This window comes from Coptis chinensis, chromosome 3 (genome assembly GCF_015680905.1).
Source record: "Coptis chinensis isolate HL-2020 chromosome 3, ASM1568090v1, whole genome shotgun sequence".
In the NCBI taxonomy this organism is placed as follows: Eukaryota; Viridiplantae; Streptophyta; class Magnoliopsida; order Ranunculales; family Ranunculaceae; genus Coptis; species Coptis chinensis.
Genome location: NC_141458.1, coordinates 36101400 through 36122725, shown reverse-complemented (window position 1 = coordinate 36122725; position 21326 = coordinate 36101400). Strand labels below are relative to the sequence as shown.

At 36.8% G+C, this 21326-nt stretch overlaps 3 protein-coding genes across 7 annotated transcripts; all 3 read right to left on the bottom strand.

Moving 5' to 3' along the window:
• Positions 1 to 1292: 1292 nt before the first annotated feature.
• Positions 1293 to 5380, bottom strand: LOC147509411 (pollen receptor-like kinase 4). Its single transcript, XM_086601707.1, has 3 exons — positions 4268 to 5380; positions 3192 to 3803; positions 1293 to 2288 (listed from the first exon to the last, which is right to left on the bottom strand). Exons 1-3 carry the CDS (start codon positions 4929 to 4931, stop codon positions 1615 to 1617), a joined length of 1950 nt encoding a protein of 649 aa, XP_086457833.1. The 5' UTR covers positions 4932 to 5380; the 3' UTR covers positions 1293 to 1614.
• Positions 5381 to 7927: 2547 nt separating this feature from the next.
• Positions 7928 to 11678, bottom strand: LOC147509410 (uncharacterized). 3 transcript variants are annotated; one of them, XR_015218487.1, is made up of 8 exons: positions 11538 to 11678; positions 10832 to 10948; positions 10489 to 10755; positions 10271 to 10416; positions 9234 to 9303; positions 8722 to 8799; positions 8376 to 8561; positions 7928 to 8112 (listed from the first exon to the last, which is right to left on the bottom strand). XR_015218487.1 is itself a non-coding variant. In XM_086601712.1 (7 exons), exons 2-7 carry the CDS (start codon positions 10912 to 10914, stop codon positions 8531 to 8533), a joined length of 675 nt encoding a protein of 224 aa, XP_086457838.1. In that variant the 5' UTR covers positions 10915 to 10948; positions 11538 to 11678; the 3' UTR covers positions 7928 to 8530. The 3 variants fall into 3 exon arrangements, 2 of the variants coding, with proteins under 2 accessions (XP_086457838.1, XP_086457839.1); XM_086601712.1 differs by having other exon boundaries at positions 7928 to 8561; XM_086601713.1 differs by lacking the exon at positions 10832 to 10948 and having other exon boundaries at positions 7928 to 8561.
• Positions 11120 to 16970, bottom strand: APEM9 (3-phosphoinositide-dependent protein kinase-1). 3 transcript variants are annotated; one of them, XM_086601708.1, is made up of 6 exons: positions 16773 to 16959; positions 16548 to 16703; positions 16397 to 16474; positions 16051 to 16324; positions 12239 to 12597; positions 11120 to 11822 (listed from the first exon to the last, which is right to left on the bottom strand). In XM_086601708.1, exons 1-6 carry the CDS (start codon positions 16817 to 16819, stop codon positions 11690 to 11692), a joined length of 1047 nt encoding a protein of 348 aa, XP_086457834.1. In that variant the 5' UTR covers positions 16820 to 16959; the 3' UTR covers positions 11120 to 11689. The 3 variants fall into 3 exon arrangements, with proteins under 3 accessions (XP_086457834.1, XP_086457835.1, XP_086457836.1); XM_086601710.1 differs by lacking the exon at positions 11120 to 11822 and adding an exon at positions 12690 to 12787 and having other exon boundaries at positions 12454 to 12597; positions 16773 to 16970; XM_086601709.1 differs by lacking the exon at positions 16548 to 16703 and having other exon boundaries at positions 16773 to 16962.
• Between the last annotated feature and the right edge of the window lie 4356 nt (positions 16971 to 21326).

Below are 21326 nucleotides of genomic sequence, written 5' to 3'. Positions count from 1 at the left end.
TTCTGGTAAGTTTTTTTCTAAGTCCAAATCCCAAACGACATGGCCACATCGTTTTGGACTTAGTCCAGACGATATGACCAGACCGTTTGGTTTGCACAACGAATGACCTAGACGGGTCGTTTAAGCTTGGGGTTTTCGAATTCAATTTTTTAGGACTAATGGCACACTTGTAATAATTGTTTTTTTTTACTTTTTGGGACCAATGACACACTTGTAATAATTTTTTTTTTTTTTTGCCTGACACATAATAAGTAGTTTGTCTCCTAAGTTACCCCACTTGAGATGAAATGGGTTTTTCTTGAAACAGTACGTAAAGTGAGAAAAACATTTTCAAAAAGATGCACTTGTTCGAAATAGTGCATTATGCCGAAAAAGTGCGACCTTTTGAAATTTGCACTGGTTCGAAATAGTACATCATGCCGAAAAGGTGTGACCTTTCGAAATAGGCACTGGTTCGAAACAGTACTTTATGCCAAAATGGTGTGTCTTTTCGAAACATGTGGCTTTTCAAATAGTTGCTTACTTTTTCCCAAGAGTCACTGTGTTGTTTCAAAGAGGCATCACTCACCTATAAATAGTGGATGAATTTAGAGAGAAAGACACACCAGATCACACAGAGTTCTGATCTTTCTCTTCTCCTTCTATTCTTAGTCAAATACTATGTTGTGTTCGCTGATTCTATATAATTGAAGTGCTAGCTTACTATAGAAGGAAATCCGTCCTATCTTGGGAGACAGTTTCTCATCAATCTTCAAGCACCGTGAGAGAGAAAATCTATCTTAAGGACAGTGTATCTACACTAGGCTCGGATTTAATTAAGAAGTACAAGACACTTACAAGACAAAAAATTTGTATAGTTTGATAATTGGTAAATAGTAAGTACAATTAAGTTGTATATTTCTAACAAAAGACACATCAGGGTATAGGGTAAATTGTGTTACTATTCTATGAGAGTGGAAAAATGTGCATATATTATGGCTGGGGTTGCACAATCGCATGGAAGTGGTAGCAGCAACAGAGAATGCGAGAGCTGAAAGTTTATTTGGAGGCATTTTCTTGCAGCAAAGCTTGCTCTACAAGTACCCAGACAACGACAAAGCATAAGCATCATTGGAGTCATGGAGATCAGAAGGCACTGGTTCCAGTTGCAGCATGGAGACTGAAACCTTGGTGGATAATTATTATTGTCATCTGTCATATTGATGCATTTAAGTTTAAAGTAACTTCTAAATTATTAGCTAATTCTAAGCCCTACAACTGGTGAAACAAAAAGAGGGAGAGAGAGAGAGAGCTTATTTGATAAAATTTCTTTTATGTCAATCTAACTAAAGTTTTATGGTTTTGATGTATCCCTACAAACCGAAGAAAAGAGAAATAATAACAATAATCATACAAAGTTATTTTCCTACATGAAACAACAAGGTAATTAACCGAACCAACAAAATTCACCCCTTTAATCACACACAGAAGGCCCCGTCCCATGCAACCGGCCTGAAATTTAGTCCTCGTTTTGTGGACGAGCTGAGACTGCAACCTTCTAACACCAAGTTCTTAAATTCTTCACGATATACATACGAATTAAAATTTTCCAAAAGCCAACGTCTCTTTAACCATTCAACTATTCATTGAGAAAGAGAACTCCTCTTCAGTCATTGCTCTAGAATAATCACCTTCACTCGCAAATGAAGAGTAGTCATCCTCATTGTTGTTCCTCTCTCTCAACTCTTCAATCCTATCTATAGCTTCGTTCAAGTCCAACCTGTTATCGACGTCATTCTCACAACATTCCATTCCAATCTTTAGCAGCTTCAGCATCTCACCTTCCCCATTCTTGGTTCCTTTCATATCCTTATCAAACACCTCACCTGTCCACTCCTCCCTAACAACTGAGTTGACCCACTTCGCCAAATCTGCGTTGCTACCTCCCTTGCTACTCTGTGTTAGATAGTTCTCCGGGAACTTACCAGTTATCATCTCCAGTATTAATATACCAAGGGACCAGGCATCCGTCTTCCTTGTTAGACGACCGTATTGTGCATACTCTGGTGATTTGTATGCTACCATGAGTTCTACAGCATGGTCTCTATTTACAACAGGTATTAGGCAGTAATCCGACAAGAGTGGCTCAAATGATGCATTGAGAAGCACGTTGGAGGATTTAAGGTGACCATGAGCTACACTTATGCTTGCGAGCTCATTGTAGAGGTAAGTCAGACCCTTGGCTATTCCTTTAAGGATGTTCAAGCGAGTTGGCCAGTCGAGCGCAGGGCTATCTGGCGTCCGGTTGCCTACATATAAAAAATTACTTTAAGTTAGAAACCATAGACTGATGCCAATTTGCTTAAGTTACACCAAAAAGAAAACCATGAGTAACATAAGAGACAAGACTATGTTACTCATTATAAACTACTGCAATTTATGTGCTAGGGCACCGCACGCCATGTACTGAACTAATTGGAAAGTTGACATAGGAAAGATCATTTTACACGCCTTGGAAAATAAGACGTGTGATCTGTCTATGCTTAGGCGACAAAGCAAATTTCTAGTTACTTTTGCAGCTTCAAATGTTAGAGCATCTCTAGGTGGTAGTATAACCTATCAAATTCTTCATATTTGAAGAAAAAATTCGGAATTTCTCGGAATTCCATCTCTAGGTGGCTTCATTCATGGTCGCATAACCTGTCTGTTCGCATTCTTGTTCGCAAATCTGGAGGTTTGGATGTGGATGCGGATGCGGAGCGACAATAGTAATGTCGCGCGCCAGTACTAATGTCGCCCCAAGTTTTTTTTTTGACTTTGACCAGTACCACGCGCGCCACTGCTAATGTCGCCGCAAGTTAATTTTTTTTACTTTTTCAATTTGGTGCGACAGTGGGAATGTCGCGTGAGTTTTTTTTTGAACTTGGGGGCGACAGTGGTAATATCGCGCGACAGTGATACTGGCGCGCGCCAGTACTAATGTCGCGCAGGGTCATCTCCAATGAATTTTGCGACCACCTAGAGTTGGTCAAAATTTGCTACCAGATTCTGTGGTCGCATTTTTCAAATTTGAAGAGTATGCTACCACCACCTAGAGATGCTCTTAGTAGTATTTTTGCTTCATTCTTATTTCAAAATTATAGTTTTGGTGTTCACACGCACTAGAGAAATGAAATACAAAATGCACACATACAAGAGAATGAAATTCTCACCATGGAGATGATAAGCCAAGCTGCCATTGTTAACAAAGTCAGACACCAAAAGTTTTTCTTCCTTCTTGTAGTAATATGCTACAAGGGAAAGCAAGTTAGGGTGTCTTAACCTCCCTAGCCTTCTCATGTGCTCCTGAAAATCTTCTTTTCCTACATTGCTCATTTGCCTAAATCTCTTCACCACCATAACAGGACCACCCAAAAGGGCAGCCTTGTAAGAAGCTCCAAAGGATCCACTGCCCAAAACCTCAGCTGAAGCTCTGAGCAAATCATTTAGGTCAAACCTCTCTCCGTCATCCCTCACAAATACTAACTTCCCATGATCAGCCTTTTTCCCTGCATGGAACGTCTCTGCAGGCGTTCTCTGTTCCATATGTTTCCCTTCACCAAGTGTCATTTTCTCTGATTTGTTCAATGATGAGTGGCGACCAAGACTCGCTTGTGATGAATGCCTGTGACGCCGGCGGCGGAGAAGGATAAAGACTGCAGCCATGAGTAGTAGCGCAGACCCCCCAACTATCACAAAAATAGCAACTATTACAGTGATCTTGGACGGTTTCTTCTTGGCGATATGGCATGCTCGTAAAGGCGACCCACATAGGCCAGGGTTCCCTGCATGATCAGAAAACATTATGTGCTGGAGTTCGTTTAGAAGATGTGCGGTAAAGAACATGTTCTGTTAATGTCCTTTGGTGACTGATAATACGAGAGGTATGTGCATCCTTGTTCCTAAGAGAAGAAGTCTATAAAACAGTTTCTAAGTTAACAGTACAACTGATCCAGAATTCCAGAGGGAATATTTATGTGTGTTATTGGAATAGTATACCCTACCACGTAAGTTGGTTATTCTAAATATTATTATTGAGTGTATCCGATGAAGTCGATCGCGACTCATTAAAGAAGGAAAAGGAAAAACAAATAATTACCAGTTATAGGACAGAGGTATAGCAAGCCATAATGCAACTTCCACAGCTAAGTTGATGATGGTGTTTATGGTGGTGGTAATGGTTGTTTGACAGCATGATTTAAAAAATAACAAGCACGAAAGCACATGGTTAATGGGAAAGGTGCCTCACCAGAGAACAGGCTTGAATCCATTTTTCTTAGGCTTTCTGGAATTGGACCCACTAATTGATTGTCTGATACATTTACCAATGTCAGTTGCTTCTGCGGAAAGTCCGGTATTCTGCCTTGGAACTGGTTTCCATCAAGCCTCAACTCTAGAAGCTTGGGAACCTTTGTAAGTGAAGAGGGAATTGGACCTGTAAACTCATTTGAAGCCAAATATATCTTCTTCAACCAGACCATGTTATCGAAATCATTAGTAGGAATTTCACCAGAGAAACGATTATTCGATAAATACAGGTTTTTCAGTGCACCAAGCTTTGTAATATCAGGCATCGGACCCTCAAAATTGTTGTTCATGAAGCTTATTGTTCTCAAACCTAGCAACTCAGTGAGTGAGTCAATGTCGATGAGACCTGACAGACCCATACTTTCAAGTTGTAATCCGTACACCGTGCTTTCCCGACAGATAACAGTAGTCCCCCAGTTACTCGTATTATTAGTGCATGGGACTACAGATGGATTCCAATCACGCAAAGGAACCTCGGCGCCTACTAGTACCTTTTTGAATTTCATTAAGATATCGATTTCTGAAGCACCTGAAGCTGACACTACACACACTAAGACAATAAGAAGCGCGAGGCACCAAGGCATGTGAGGGCGGTTGGAAGCCATGAAAGGTTGCAGTGGTGCGCGCACAAGCCAATGTGCACGCACTGTCAAGTACCAAAGAAGATGGAGGAAGATATCAAGGATTTCTAAAGGAAGTGATGATGGCTTTTGATGGCATGGAGTTGCTGTGCATTGAAGAGCTAGGTGAAAGAAACAAAGTCAGATAGAGAGGAGGCTGGACGTTAAGTGCTAAGAATAGGAACGACAACAAAGAACGAAGTGGACAAAAATGAAGGTGATGAGATTGACAAAGTCCTCCTCATTGCTAGTCTGTACAAGAGAGTGTGTTCTGATTAGCTATTTTAGGAGAGATATAAGGCCGGCCTTTTAAAATTTGTTGAATTTCAATTGTTATTTATCAATATTTCACTTTGATGTTGTTCTCTCTGCCGTCTAGAGATTAATCATGACTTATAACTCGACAGTTGTTATTGAAAGATTATATATGAAGTATGAAGCGAGGTGTTACAAACTTAAATATATTAATCAACAATGATTTTACGACATCCAAAGGCGGTATTACAAAACCTGGCTGTTATAATTGAAGTTGAAATACTCAAATAGCGATATAACAACCATTATACATAAGATTATTTTTTCACTATAATACAAGTCCAAGAAAATAAAAAACAACGTCACTGGCATGACATTGCTAATAGTCTAACATTCATAACAATGGCAATGCTTCAAAAATGATAATAAAATTAGTAGTTGATGCTAACTTGTAAGCACGTTCATCATACAGACAAATCTTTGTAAATATTCTTTCTTGTACAAAACGTTTTAGAAAGTCAGCATATCAGCAGATGTATGTAGATATGTTTTTATTTTTTTTTTTTTTTTTTTTTTTTTTGTTGGGGGGGACAAATATCAAATTCACGATGACTTTCACAGATCACAGATAGTCCTTATTCAGTGAGAAGAACCTGTGAAATTTGGTTTTAATTATTGCATTATGCCCCACATTATGCAATTCACAGTTTGCAAAATTAATGGTGTTCCTTGAAAAATCTGTCCAAAGTCGTCGCATGTAAGTCCTGATATGCAGATATTGGTTTACCAAAGTTAATCACATTTTCTCGATTTGGGTTGTTCCACATTCCTTTAGACTCCAGAGACTCAAAAACTCAAGCATCTCCCCAGAAGTGCTTGCTAAAAACAAATTCAGTACAAGTGAAGCTCTGAAACACTGGGTTAATTTCAGCTGTACTTAGTAGGCACCTCGAATCACATTCTCTGTGGAGTTTGTCTTCAGCATTCAGCAATGCTGAAGATAAGTGATTCAATGTTCTCCCAAAACGCTGTATGGAGCACCAGCTATGAATCGCATTAAGCATTCAACACCAATTTTTATTTCAAAATAATAGAATGCTGAATACTGGAGGTTAAATAGCCTGAATTTTCAGCAGTGTCGAAAAATACAAACACCACATAAGATTTGAGACGCTCGTCAAATTAAATTTACTAACCCTTGAATATCTGCTAGGTGTCAAATGATACAAAATTGGATTCACCTACTGATATTATGCTGTCCTCTTGGATATCTGCTACTATTATAGTACAGACTTGAAAACAAGCTATAAAGCCATTGAATTAGTAATTTTTGCCAACATATCACTGACTCTGAATATCTTGTGCACCCGTTTCATACACATCGGGCAGGAAATGGATATTTTTACACGCTGATCTCACTTTGGTAGACGATCAATGATCCAACACTCGATCTATCAAACGTGGATTCAAACGTTCACATTCAAGCCAAAAGTTTTGAGCTAGGTAAAATCGCTCACTAAAATCACTTTCCTAATATCAATTGTTCGACAACTGACATCCAGAATAGAAGAAAGAAATTTTCTTCTTTCAGAGACCTTCAGCAAAAGACAACACCACCAATAATAATAGCAATGGTGTCTGACTGCGTGAGGCTCACTGAGGCTGTGAGCTCCAACTCGAAAACTTCTTGGAACAACCTCCAAGGATCCTTCCAAAAAGAACTTTCAATCAAAAAACAAACATAACATTTTTCAACGAACAAAACTTTTAGACATTGGACACTGATGACTGATGACACAAGGAAATTTTTAATCACAGAGTGGGATAGAGAAGATTGAAGTGGAAAAAAAAAGGATTTCTAAGCAAATTAAATTAAACTATGGGGGGGGGAGGAACAAAATTGGTTTCTAAGCAAAATTCACTTCATTGGGTTTAGCTATACTACAATTTGAAATAGAAAAGAAAAAGATAAATGAAAAAACTGAAACCTGAGACATGAACGAAGTTCAGATTTAGAGCAAAAAGGTGGATTATTAACTTTCATTTTAATTTTATCGTTGGACTACCTTGTAACGAAAGCCTCTAATTGTGTGAGCTCTCTTTGTAGCATTGACATCTTGGGAAAAGGCGGTCTGTTGAAGGTTGCAGAAGAGACGTCCAACAACACAGACCTCTCTGCAATGAGGTTAAGGGTGAGTGATGCCGCTAGGTCTGTATCTCTATCCTGAAGGTATGCCGCTGAAGTGATGCGGTTATGCATATGTCCCTGCAACCGATGGATCAACACATTGAGCTTCCCTACCCTCCCCCCTCTTCTCAAAGTGATTACTACATCCCAGGGTCAGAACAATCGACATGTTCATCACCTAGGACTTATAGGAGATATCCCAGGGTTCGAACTTGGCCAACCAAATGGTCGTAACCAACTATTTGATTAGTATCGTCAGATCAAATTAGTAATCACGGCAAATAATTCCTAAGTGGGGCAACTGAAACTGAACTATAAGACCCCCTTCCAAATTTTGCTATAAATTTAACTAAAACAAAATATAAAATATAAAAAGTAAATCCAAAAGGGTCCTGGAGTTTCTAGGCTAAACCAAAAATCCCTTCATGAAAGCTCTTCAGCTATGCAAAAGATCGACTCAAATAAGAAAACAGATCGAATTGATTGGAAAAGGTTCGGACCACTGTTGTCTAAATGTTCTCACTACTAGCAAGTTAAATATTCGTAACAAGATAAAAAATAGCATTGCAACTAATCGAAGGAAGAATACACTCAAGTTAAAATAATAAATCTACAAAAATGATTCTATTAATACAGTTATCTTGAATCAACAAAGGGATGGCTTGAAGATGGCCCACACTCAAACTTTCAATAGGGAAATGAACTGCCAGCTAAACTGCAAGGCTGATGAATTAAAGTTGCATACAGAAAAGTTTAGTGAAAGTGAATTGGGTTATCAGATTTGCCAGTGGTTAGTTGCAACTTTAAACTGGGGGTAAATCAAGAAAGAAGCTAGATCCTCCATTATCCAATTTAACAAAGTTACTTGTAAAAAGAGGACATCGGACTCACTCAATGTGGTTGGTCCCTAACTCTCCTGTTGCATCATGTGTATGCATGTTTCATTTATAATAATCACAATCGTACCACTGAGACTGTAGAATTACCTATGGTATTAGGCAATTCTCGGGGTTGAACTCCGCATAACCAACATCCAGAAGGCAAAGGCCATCAGGGGGAGCTGGAGGAGCTGTGGCACGTCTACATGTAGCGTCCATCAATTTTAGTAGTGCGTCATTATCTGCACCAGCTGCTGCGTCTCTTATCGATGTTGACACAAGCACTCAGGCCATCTGATCAGTAGTTACGGTACACAATTATAATAACAAAAAATCATCAACAACAATTCCAATAATAGTAATAAAAATGACCAGTATCAGAAAAGACTATCCTAACATCACGGTGAAATGCTACATTTTGTGAGCTGTGCTCCCCAAATGAATTAACAATTACCCTGTACAGGAAGCGGTTGCCAACAAGCTCCACACACGAGTACATGACCTTGACTCTTTCTCCACCTTTCCCAGGTACCTAAACCAGTGATCAAAACACATATCAAGAAATTTATCAGAAAAAGACGAACCAATTTACGTCCAATAACTCAATCAGAAATGAACTGATATTTCTTTTCTTTTCCCTTTTTTTTGGTGTTGGTGTGCCGATGTGTGTGGACACATCAAGAAATTTATCAGAAAAAGACGAACCAATTTACGTCCAATAACTCAATCAGAAGTGAATTGATATTTCTTTTCTTTTCCCTTTTTTTTGGTGTTGGTGTACCGATGTGTGTGGATAAATACTAACTGAGGCAATTGTGGTGTACTGTAGCAATAGCACAACATTAGATCAGGCCTACAACAAGACCACAACCTTATCCAAATGTCTTGAATTGGCTGAACAAAACTATCAACAGAAGTATGAGAAAGATAAAGGCAGTGCTCAATAATTGCAGATCAAGGCGAAACCTTATTGTCACAGGGTAGTGTGGCTTCAGTTGCTTGAACATGGTAGGTAATGCACTCGGTTGGTGGACCCCTGACATATACAACGCATCATAGTTAGCAAGTATCCAAACTCTAAAAGCTTTATTCTTATGCTAAACCAAACACTGATCATTATAACTCAGTTGTCAAGCTGTATCTCTGTTTGCATATGCCCAGCAGTATTGAGCACTAAGCACAAAGTAACACATAAATTACATGCTAGGCCTTTATATCCCTATTCGATTTTTCATCACCATCAGACCCACCCAACCGACAGTTGTCATGTGTCGAATCTGAGTCCGGTGTCGGTGTCGGTGTCGGACACGGCACAAAATATGAAGTACCCATGCAACAGAGAAAGCAATATATGGGTACCCCTGTCTTTCTCACTTTCTTCTAGGTACATAATATTGTTAAATTTTGATATCTATAAAAGTCTCCTGAAGTTTTGCTCCATTTGGAAACTCTGCTTTTTTGGGGAATGATGGAACATGAAGGAAACAATCAAATTCTACTTTGGGAAACAGTAAGAAAAACTTATTATACATACTTATAATCACTAAAACGTGATTATAAATGGTTTACTTATAGCTATATATTCAAACTACATGTGCATAAAAACAATTTTTTTTCTTTTTTTTAAAAAAAAAACAGGGCACATTAGTAGTGCCAAAAAAAAAAGAGTCAACAAGTAAGACATGCAAAGTTGCATCGAAGAGTAAACTAGGCAACTACTATATTCCTTCAAGAATTATAGAAGAACCACACTACTGGTAAGACCTAAAAGAGATCCATGGAAGTTCATGATAGGAAGCTACAAGACTATACCATCAAAAGGATTTGTACCCTCCCCATGCTTAATTCTAACGAAAATCATCAATCAAATCCTTCCCCAAAATTTACTTAAGCACCCTAATAGTCTTGAGACACGTTTTGTTCAATCAAACACAAGCATAGAGATGATATTGAAAGTTCGAGTGAACGAATATAGAGACAATGAGAAAATGTTTGAGACTCACAAAAAGAACAAGCTTGCTTAAGAGCTGTCACTCCTTTGTCTGTACGCCCTTCAACTGTAGTGCAACCTTCAAGAGGCAAACATTTATCTTTCAACTTTTCAGCTTTCTTGTCATCCACAAATCTCCCAAGAAACCTCTCCACTATGCTATGGATAAACAATTAACAGTTCAGACTACATTCAAACCAGTACTAATTAAATAAGTGTAAAACAGCTTACCCTTGAACTGTGTTCAACCCAGGTTGCTTCTTCCACCCATTGAAAGAAGTCTCATGATATGAAAGAAGAATCTTGAACGTCACTCTTTCCCATCTTCCAGTAGTTCTATGTTTAGTTTCTTCTACAACTTCATTAATGCATGTCTTCGTGTCTTCATTTTGAAACAGTATCGATGATGACAAGGACACTTTTCCGTTGACTACATTTGAATAAAAATCAACAACATTTTGCCACGGCCTACTTGAGTACATAAACTCGTGACATTCCCTGCCCAAACAGAATTTTATGTCACAAGTCAAATTGAGGAATATAAAATTTGGAAGTTTATTAAGTATGAATTTACCTTGCATTCCACCTAGCGGAATTGCAGGAGTTAGTGTGGTTGTAGTGTAAATAATTTTTTTTTTCTGTCTGCTTTTCCATCATGCAGTGGAAGCTTCGAATCTGCCCTCTCGTAGTCCTGGTGGTTAACAGATTCACTTTCTTTCTTTTTTAAGGCGTTGTTCTCAAATTTATTTTATAACATTAAAATGGCCCTTGTTGGGCCTAGAAGGAGAAAAAACATATGCACTCTTGATATCTTGTAATGCAATGAAAGATGGTAGAGGTGATAGAAGGTGGAGACAGTAGATGAATGAAAGATGGTGGTACACTTTAATGATTTCTTGCAATGCAAATTGTCCATATAGGATTTAGAAACATAATACATCAAAATAAGAGATCAAACTATGAACTGGAACTAAAGTTGCTCAGAATAATTAATTCAACATCGATTTATTCCAGGAAGAGAACTGCTAGAAAAGTTATCAGGGGCTAAACAAAAACTTTGTTATGTATGATGCCACACTCCAACAGTATAACAATATCTCCGGCTTCGTTTACAGCCTAGCCATGTACACTATCCAAATTCATTTTGGTCATGGCACCTCCAATGGCAATAGCAATGTCAGTCGTGTTTCTGTTATCCATAACTGGCACATTTATTTCTTGAGATGCTCTTATTCTAGAATGTCAAGTTGGAAAATGGAAACTGGCATTGACAAACTCACCCGCCAAAGGGAAAATGGCAAACTCAGCTGATGGAGTGAAATTACATTGTATAGTGTTCTCTGAGAGGAAGTCCAGAGTGTAGTATTTGTTGAATTTATCATCTGTTCTCATTTGGTTGACAATAAATGCAAACATGCCCAGCTCAATACCATCATCCCCTACTTCCACGTGTTCCGGCTGGGAGAGGTTCAATAGCAGCCAACGGATTTACTTGCACAGAAAAAGCAAGCTGCCACATGTCTACCAGAGCTTTCTTTACAGTTAAAGCTTGCCTACTAGCCATCCTGCCAGAAAATGGAACGCATGAGCAACCAACAAGTGATAAGTTCTCAAATTTTCAACAAGAGTATTTGCACTAAAATAAACATGTAAAGCACCAAAAGAAGTTAGGAATTATAATTTTTCGAACAACTTTGCCAATTGATGCTGCTATATGCAAGTTGTACATGAGAACTGAATTCCAATTGGGTTTTCTTCCCCCTAAATGCAGGTTGGGGTCAGCCTAGCCCCTCAATTAATTATAAAATAATATTGACCAATGCGGCATTCATCTCTCATTCACACTTACCTTTTCTGACCATGCAGATGATGCGAAAGAAAAACAAATGTTTTAAGTAGAATGAAGCAGAAGAAGCACAGTTTCCATATTAGCAAAGAACTTGTGCATTGGTATAAGAAGTTAGAAAGAAGATTATCTCACCGCCGTAAAGTAGCTCGTTTCTTCTGAAGAACATAGCATATGAAGATGATAAACGAGCTCCAGAGTACAATCTTTCCATGAGAAATGACCAAACGAACACTTCCGAATTTTAGACTGACAGTACGAAACCACCAGAGGCATGATTCCACCCTTTCAGTGAATTTAAAAGTGGTTTGCTTTCTATTATCCCCACCATTATGCGGGTATTTAACTTTTGAAGTTCTTGACGTTTCTCCAGCTCCAGGTGCTGTTGATTCCATTCCTGAATAAGAACTAGATCCACTTTTACGTGCCTCCTCAGTAAGGGACGAGTTGGTGGCTTTAGGAGAATATAAAGATATTAATCTTCTTAGAAGTTCCTACAAATAAACAAAACAAAGAAAGGCTATAACTAAGAGGATCAATTTGATAAGTTATTATGAAGCACCTTGAATTCAAAGTCTCAGCTTACTTTGACGGAGCAAACAAGATTTGCAATGCATTTGCTTGCATGCCAATATTGAAATCAGAAACTCCTCTTAGATGCAAATATTTTATCTTGAAAAAGACCTACAATTTATCACAAGTATGTGCATAAAAAATGGGTTTGCTAGCTACTCTAAATGGTGGGTTTGCAGCACCACAACAACTTGGCGTATACTCTAGAAGTAACAGCCACATGCTAAATCTGATAGTAGAAATCTAGAATATATTGATAATAGCAAAAGTTAAGTGATTACATGGGACTCACTCTCCTTAAATAATGAGAGATCACATACTTAAACTACCACCTACTCAATGTGGGACTAAACCACATACTAGGGCTTATATATATCTCAACACTCCCCCTCAAACCGAAATATATGGACTGTATATTTCATGCTTGCAATTACAATAAATAACTAGTAGATCACATTCCCCCTTGAGCATATACAAAGATATCACATAAAGTATGCCTGCCAAATACAAAGATATAAACCTCCAAACTCCAGCCGCAAGCATCATCCTCAAACAAGCACCAGCAACAACATCAACAAACAAACAAAAAAAGGTTCTGGACTCGTAGGTCTCGGTAGCTCCAAAAGGCTCCAGGCACATGCCATGGAAGCTCCAATAAAAAATGCTCCTCATCTAGAGGTAGCTCAAGAACTATGTGCAACAAACAATGGAAGAGCTTGACCAATACGACAAAAAATGGCTGAGTTGGATACTTGGATCCAATAATCAATAACAAAGACCAATCATAGCATCCGGGGTGATGTATCCAAGTAAATCATGGACAATTTGGGGAGATGCAACCAAACCAACTAGAGAGAACTTCATCCAAAAAAACTAACTTTTGAGCACATAACAACTCGCATCCATGAGTGTCTCATACCAAAATACCTCCAACATCACTTGCAAAAGAAAATACTTCTCAAAAGCAAATACTTACTATACTCCCCCCTCAAATCCAAAGGCATATCCTAGAATGAACTCTTTTCTGAGCATCTTGTCATGAACAGATAGTAACAGCATAAAAAACAACGAGTATCTTAACAAGAGGTAATAAAGGTCAATGAAACACCTGAGTACTCGACACCACGCGGCATAAAAGGGAATCAAACCCTGAAAAGTTGTACCATCAAAGACAGCAAAGGCATATGAGAAGCTACTCAACAAGAGAGCGAAAAACAAAGCCGGAGAAATACCAGAGAACACCGCACCACGACGTAAAAGGGAGTCAAACCCTTTAAAGCTGAACCATCGGTCAACGGAAGTTGCTTATCAACCAAACAATAAATTGTCAGGGGTTCTTGTCAAATTTTACTCACTAGGGGGAAGAAACATGCTGCTCACGTGTCTACAAAGAACAACAAGACACGTACACTCACAAGAATCAATAACTGCTGCCATTTAAAATGAGCACCAAGCCACCAATCACTTTTTACCATGTCATCAGCTTTGACTTTCCACTTTCAAGTCATAAAACCAACTAGGTAGCAAAGCACAGGCGCATACAAGCCAACATCAATAAGCTTGGACTTGTGAGCATGCGCCTCACAGTTAACCAAGTACAAAAAAAATTACCAGCACATGACTTTCGCAAAAGTAATTTCAGTTAGCTTGCTGCAATGCCGCCCATGCGCTCACATACCATTAGAAAAGACAAAGAACAAATGAGCATTGAACACCACCACAAAAGCAAGCTAACAAATGGCAATCACCATTCGTGCTCCTCACATGGGTCCTCCAAAAAATATCAAAGAAACACCAGAGCTTGCATCTGCTCAACAAAATATGAAAACTTCTTTTGAAATATCAACAGCCATGCACTGCCACCATGAAAAGCAGATATTGCCTCTCTCACAAATTAAAACTTCACTATCAACAAACCCAGTCCTTGACAGAGTTTTCAAAGAAACGGACAAAATCCTTGACAAATATCAAATTCATGAATCTTCATAACAGACCAACAAAAGGATCTTCACTTAATATTGATTGGTGATAAGGGTGGAAATTGATCGGTGATAAGAAAACAGACTTGAACGACAATGAACAAAAACGATTCGAACAGAATAAGTACTTGGGCAACAAAGAAACCATGTCTGGTTGCTGAAACAGTTTCTGTTCTGGACTGTCTATGGTCTTGTTTGGGCGGGCTGAAAGAATGTAAACAGATGGTACAGTGGGTACAGTGGGTAATATTTGCCATATAAAACTTAGTGCACCTAAGTGAAAATAGCCAGCAGCCAATATCCAATACCCTACGTGCTTGTCACAAGGATTAATAACACCAGCACCCATGCATGCCATCTCACAGAATCAATATTTAAACGACATGCGGTCATGCTCAACAGATTCGTTTTTGAATGAAAAGAGTAAGCATCCATGGGAAGCAGAGAAGATGATCCGAAGCATTCGAAATATGAAGGAAGTACTTGAGCATTTCAGTATAACCCATGTATACAGGGAGACTAATAAACTGGCAGATACACTGGCTAGTGATATTCCTACTGTTAGTTACATAGAGTTAGTTTCTAGTTCATTTTCGGAAGATGTAAAGAAAATTATCTATGATGATGCTAGTGGTAAGCAATATGTAAGGATGTAACAAACTTTTATTTATTTTTATGAAAAGGGGTAGGGGACCTCTCTAAAAACCTTGCTTACCCACAAAAATAAAAAAGATCGCCTTTTGGAGCCCCATGCATAATTGTAAACCAACATTAACAAATCATTCTACCAAGGTGCAAACTTTAGGCCACGAAGCAGTAAAAGACAAGTACCACCAAGTCACCGACACCAAAACAATAAGAGAAGGAAACTAAAAAAAACTGACCATAAAATATATTCGTTGACGGAATCCGGCCATCTGCCGGTCACCGGTCACAGGTCCCCGGAATAGAAAACGTGAAGCCTAGGTGACCAAGTAGAAATCTAGATGACCAAACGTGAAGATAGCAAAAGTTAAGTGATTACATGGGACTCACTCTCCTTAAATAATGAGAGATCACATACTTAAACTACTACCTACTCAATGTGGTACTAAACCACATACTAGGGACTTATATATATCTCAACACTGATCAAACAGTCTTACAACATTATAACATTAAGCTTGGGTAAAAGGATGTAAACATATAATCCTCAAGGATGTAAACACACATAATCCTCAAGAATGTAAACACACACCCATGCAACTCGAACAGCAGGGTTGGTGAGTTTGGTGGAAAGCAGTGACCAATGTCCACAAACTTAATATATTCAAAAGAAAACATGCAGAGTGAAGAAATCACATAACTCCATATTAAAAATATCAACAGTTAAAGATGATGGATAAATTTTCTCACTTGTCGTTTTTCATCGGGTAATTCAGCTTTCTCCACCCAAGTTATAGCAAGGTCTGTATTGTTTAATTTTTCCCCGAGAAGTGTTACAGCATAGATCTCCACAACATCCAAGTACTTATCTATCGCTAGAACAGACTCTCCGTTACATCCTTTGAAGTAAGAGGCATTAGCAAGAATATAAGACTCTCCATCCACATACTTCCATTTGCCCAGAAATTCTTCAAGGAACTCACAAAGACCAGAATGAGAACCATCTGATATTTGAAAGCAAGCCCTGAAAAATAACAAGCAATATATTAACACCCCAAACTTCAGCTGGAAATCAAAGTTAATTAAATTGGCATACCCAGTAAGAAGAAGTTGAATGGGCACATTTGTCACTGAACCAAACGAATTTCTGAGCTCATTCAATATCTCAGATGTTCTGCACAAGTCACAAAAGATGGTCAGAAACAACCAATGCAGTCATTCTTTATTAGGTGTAAGATTATAGGCACCTCCCCAATTCCTTTAAGGATTGGACCAAAACCATCCCAGCTGATTCCATCATGTCATCCAACTCAGTGTCTTCTATTATTGATGTAATAAGTATGCGCTTCAGAACGCAAGTAGCTAGAGATGCTGCCTTCTCAAACATACAACAAACAAGGTAGCTGCACCCAAAATAATAATAATAATAAGTTATAACGATTCACAATAATAAACTGGCCTTTGGAATTTACCTTTCTGAACGTTCAATTTCATCCCAAATTCTAGAATTCGTTTCCATCTTTGTTTTTCAACACAAGTTTTTTTTCTGTTATGATTTTAGATCTTGAGATGAACTACGAAATATCGGCGCTATTTTGTGTTTTCATAAATCTGCCGACGATATTTCGGTGATTGACTACTTGGTCTTGGGAGAAACTCTCCAGTACAGATCGGGGAAAAAAAAAATTCAAACGCCGGTAGACAAAAGGTAAACTATACTCTTTACCAGAAATTAAAAACAGCTCGGTTATATAAAAAGTCAAGTATATCTATAATACGAAATAATAACGGTCCGACCCAACCGAAACAACCCAATGTATATAGTATGAACTATCACTGTTCATTATTCATATTTATTTAATGTATGAACAATCATTGTTCATATCTATTTGGAGTATGAACCTCAAAATAATATATTATCAGTAAGAACACCTATTATAGTATAATTGATTGTTCATATCTATTTGGGGTATGAACCTCAAGATAATATATGATCACTAAGAACACCTATTAGAGTATAATTGATTGTTCATACTTATTGTTCATACTTATTTGGGGTATGAACAATCAATTATACTCATTGTTCATACCTCAATATAATGTATGATCAGTAAGTAAAAACGCTATTGGAGTATGAACAATCATTGTTCATACTGTTCATACCTCAACATAATGTATGATCAGTACGTAAGAGTACTTATTGGAGTATGAACAATCACTGTTCATACATTAATATGAGCTATTGATTATCCTAAAATAATTGTTTCACTCCTACTTAGCTAATTAAACTAGCTAGGAAGAAGTAAAAGCTATTATTCTAGGTCTTAGATCAAAGTTTCTACTCTCATTTATCATGTAATATGTGGAGTAAAGATTTCGTTCCACTCCTAGTTGTTTAAACGTAATATTTTCAATAGTTTTAACAATTCTACGTATATCTATGAGAGCAATGGATTGTAATTTTACTAATATGATAAAAATAACTAATTGCGAAGATTTAATGGTCTAGTTTATACTAAGGCAATTTACTACGAAGGTTTTAAATGGGAAGAAGGGATTAGGGGGATTTTATATTCACCTAGATAAATTTCTAATATGCTAGTGTAGATTATTGCAACCCTAACCAATAAAGATTAAGTATTTGATCCCTAACTATTCATGACATCTCTAACCAAATAATAATTGGCATGAGAATAAGTTTAACTCATTCTCATGGTGAATAAACTAACCTCTATATTGAAACTCTTGAATAAACAATAATTCTAACTAACACATTGAGTCTTCATCAAACCCATCTAATAGAGGTTTAGCTAAGATTCATTAGACTATTATTAATAGAAGAAGAATAAGACATAATAAAGACAATAATAATAACTTGGTTAATTAATGGAGGCTAGAGTTTAGAAACAATAATTAGGTTATACTAAAGAGAGAGAGAGAAAGCTAATTTAGTTAAGAGAGTTCTAATCAATGGGAAGGAGTCAAAGTATATGGGAGAACCCTAATTTTACAACTAAACTAAATAGGGGAGTAGCCAAGTTTTGTTTAGCCTTAACCCTCTTTATATAGGAGAGGGTTAGGTTTATAATTTCGTGCATGGGATTTAGAGTCATGTTTTGGGCCATTAAATCAAACCCAAAACCTAATTATTTAAGTTCAAAAAGAGTTTCTCTATTGGAAATTACTGCAACAGCCTTTTAATCCACTTTTACTACTCTGATTGGGTCAAAGCTTAGACCATTAGAAAGCTCTTTCCAAGCCAATCGTTTTGACATATAATAGGACTAATTCCGAAGTTTTAGTCCAAAGATACGGCATGGGGAAGTTCTGTTGACTTTTCTGCTCTATTTATGTCCGCGTTGAGTTTGACTTTTCAGCTTTAACTTGGCTTTGAAAATGTTTTTTCTCCTTGAAACTTGGGCTTTAACCATAGAACTTCTTAGCAACCAACATTTGCTCATTTCTATTGCAAAAGTGACATATATTTTCACATATTTGACTCCAATACCTGAAATATACAAAAGTACGTAAATAGTACTAACTCTTATTTATTATAAACATAATTGATCTAAATGTAATATTATTAAGAGGTTAAAACTACATTTTTTTGCTTATCAAACCACCCTCAAACAGCATTTTGCTTGTCCTCAAGCAAATATGATAAATTAAAATAAGTGACCAAAAATGGAGTTCTAACTAATCGCGTTTCGCCCAGTGCGATTGCATTGACCATATGCAATAAGGCCTTAAACCACTATGAATTCCCTAGTGGACGAGTTATAGCCTCGTGCGAGTATTCCAGAGAAGGTACTCACAAACTTCATCTATACTACAATAACTTAGAAATAAAAATTAATGTTTCCTTATTTATTCTCTGATATTTATACATCTCACTAGCAATGAATACAGAATAATCAATTGGAAACCTAAGCTAATACGTGCATAATAATTAATCAAGCATCTACGGATAAACATATATATAATGAACTATATTATGAAATGCAATAACAGATCTGTTTCTGAAATTTTGGAATAACGTTCTTAAGTAAGTCCTCACAAATATATCAAGACAAAAACATTCTGATTTTTCTACTCAAGTTTCACTCACTCCAGTGCGTAGTGGGCACACTTTACTTTACAATCTCAATAACGTACAAGGAAGCCGAAGTCGATCAAACACATCTAGCACTTACTATCACACTAACATATTCCTAATCGAGCTAGATGTCTTTATTAGGTATTGTGGAGATTAGGTGATGGTTTTAAGAAGAAAGAAAATTGATATTCAAAAAGACAAGTCTGAGATAATAGAGTTTTCAAAATATCTAACTAGATAAAACATTGTTTTACTTTGCTTCTACACTTTGTTTCCACCCTTAGCCATTTTTTTTTTTTTCCTTTTAGCTTTTGACTCCTTTCATTCTGTTTTTTGAGTTCTAACTTTTTATTTTATTTTATTTTCTTTGGATGGAAATTTTCTTTTCTTTTCTTATTTGAAGCACTAACAAATTTTTGGTCTTGCACAGGTCTTTCTCTTTTCTTTTTTTTTATTTCATCTCTATTCTCAGACTCATTCAAAAATGGGTAGGCTGATTTTATTTTTATTTTGTTTTTATAAAAGGGTAAAGGATTTGTGGTTTATGAAAAGGCTAAAGAAAGGCTCAGAGGAGCGACTAGCGGAAAATAATTTCATACAGGTTTGAATTTCTAGCTATATCGATCCAAAAAGGGCCTAAATTCTCGTTTAAGATATGGTATAGTGATCAAGCAAGTGGACGTGTGATTTCTCTATTCGGAATTTACTTCTTCCTTGTGTTATTACTAAGATATTTCACTCATAAGGCTTTTAGACTATATTCTCACATGATTTGTAGAATAAGTACTCTAGCCTAGATTTCAAAAACTTATTGCCAATACAGACATAGATGCTCATGCAATATATTTATGGAAAGATGCAATGATTATTACCTACATATTAACCTAAGTTTTTAAAAACTATTCTAATTTAAGAGCTAAAGTGAAACTTCTAGACTACAATCATCACAGAAAAATAAACAATACAAATATTTCTAAGTGCATAGTATAAATACTTTTTATGATTTTTAATATTTTATAAAGAAAAGTGTGTAATTTACATCCTAAAAGTACCTAATTTTTGCAAATATTTCTATCCCACCCTCAAACAATCGAACGTTTTGTCATCAAAGTGTAAAGAGATAAGGAAAGAATTTAGCACAGAAACGTGGCAAATATTGGTAGTACTTGTAACAGAAATATTGTAAAGATGATATGATAACATGAAGCACAATTAAACTATTACGTACTAACTAATACAAACTCTACTGGAGTAAACATGACAAGCAAAGGGTGGCAGAAAGTTTTAAATTGAAAGACTAAAATACGTCACCCCCAAACAAAATTGGAAAACTTTTTTTAAGTTTGAAAATTTTTGTTTGGCCTATACTCCAGGAAGGTGGTATTGTAAAAAAAATTGGGTCTTTTAAAGTCAGATTCCCTAGACTTCCTAATACATGTTTATGTTTTTTATTTTTTAAAATTTGTATATGTTTGATTTTTGAAAAAAAAAAAAAAAATTACGAGAAAGAAATAAAAATAAAACTCACTCCATAGAGAAACACTACTCAAACAACGAGAAAAAAAATGCAAGAGATGAATGAGTGAGTCACATGAAACGTGGACTAAAGATCCGACACTTACAACCACGCATTCCAAAAAGGAGGGTTCGAATACCTTAATGGTGCACTCCCATAACATAAAATTGAAATGGAGTACACCGAAAAAATAAAATGAGTCTTTTATAGTCAGATACTCGAGACTTTATCTAATATATATGTATTAAAATATAGTTTACCATACATCAATAATCGAAAAAGTTGTGGGTCCTTCCATAAATAATTAACATGGAATGCACCACCAAACAAAATCAAGCACCAAGACTTCCTACGATGCAACTTAGTTGAATGAGAGGGTGTCCAAGTGAATGATCGTAAGAAAATGAATGGTTG

Coding starts and splice junctions, on each gene's coding strand:
- LOC147509411 (XM_086601707.1), bottom strand. CDS start 4,931: ATGGCTTCCAACCGCCCTCACATGCCTTGGTGCCTCGCGCTTCTTATT. Junction 3,804..4,267: donor GGATTCAAGCCTGTTCTCTG/GTGAGGCACCTT, acceptor CTGATCATGCAG/GGAACCCTGGCCTATGTGGG. Junction 2,289..3,191: donor CTTGGCTTATCATCTCCATG/GTGAGAATTTCA, acceptor TTTTATATGTAG/GCAACCGGACGCCAGATAGC.
- LOC147509410 (XM_086601712.1), bottom strand. CDS start 10,914: ATGATGGAAAAGCAGACAGAAAAAAAAAATTATTTACACTACAACCAC. Junction 10,417..10,488: donor GGGTTGAACACAGTTCAAGG/GTAAGCTGTTTT, acceptor GTTTATCCATAG/CATAGTGGAGAGGTTTCTTG. Junction 8,562..8,721: donor GCAACCGCTTCCTGTACAGG/GTAATTGTTAAT, acceptor ACTACTGATCAG/ATGGCCTGAGTGCTTGTGTC.
- APEM9 (XM_086601708.1), bottom strand. CDS start 16,819: ATGGAAACGAATTCTAGAATTTGGGATGAAATTGAACGTTCAGAAAG. Junction 16,325..16,396: donor ATTCAACTTCTTCTTACTGG/GTATGCCAATTT, acceptor GTTATTTTTCAG/GGCTTGCTTTCAAATATCAG. Junction 11,823..12,238: donor AAACGAGCTACTTTACGGCG/GTGAGATAATCT, acceptor ATTTTCTGGCAG/GATGGCTAGTAGGCAAGCTT.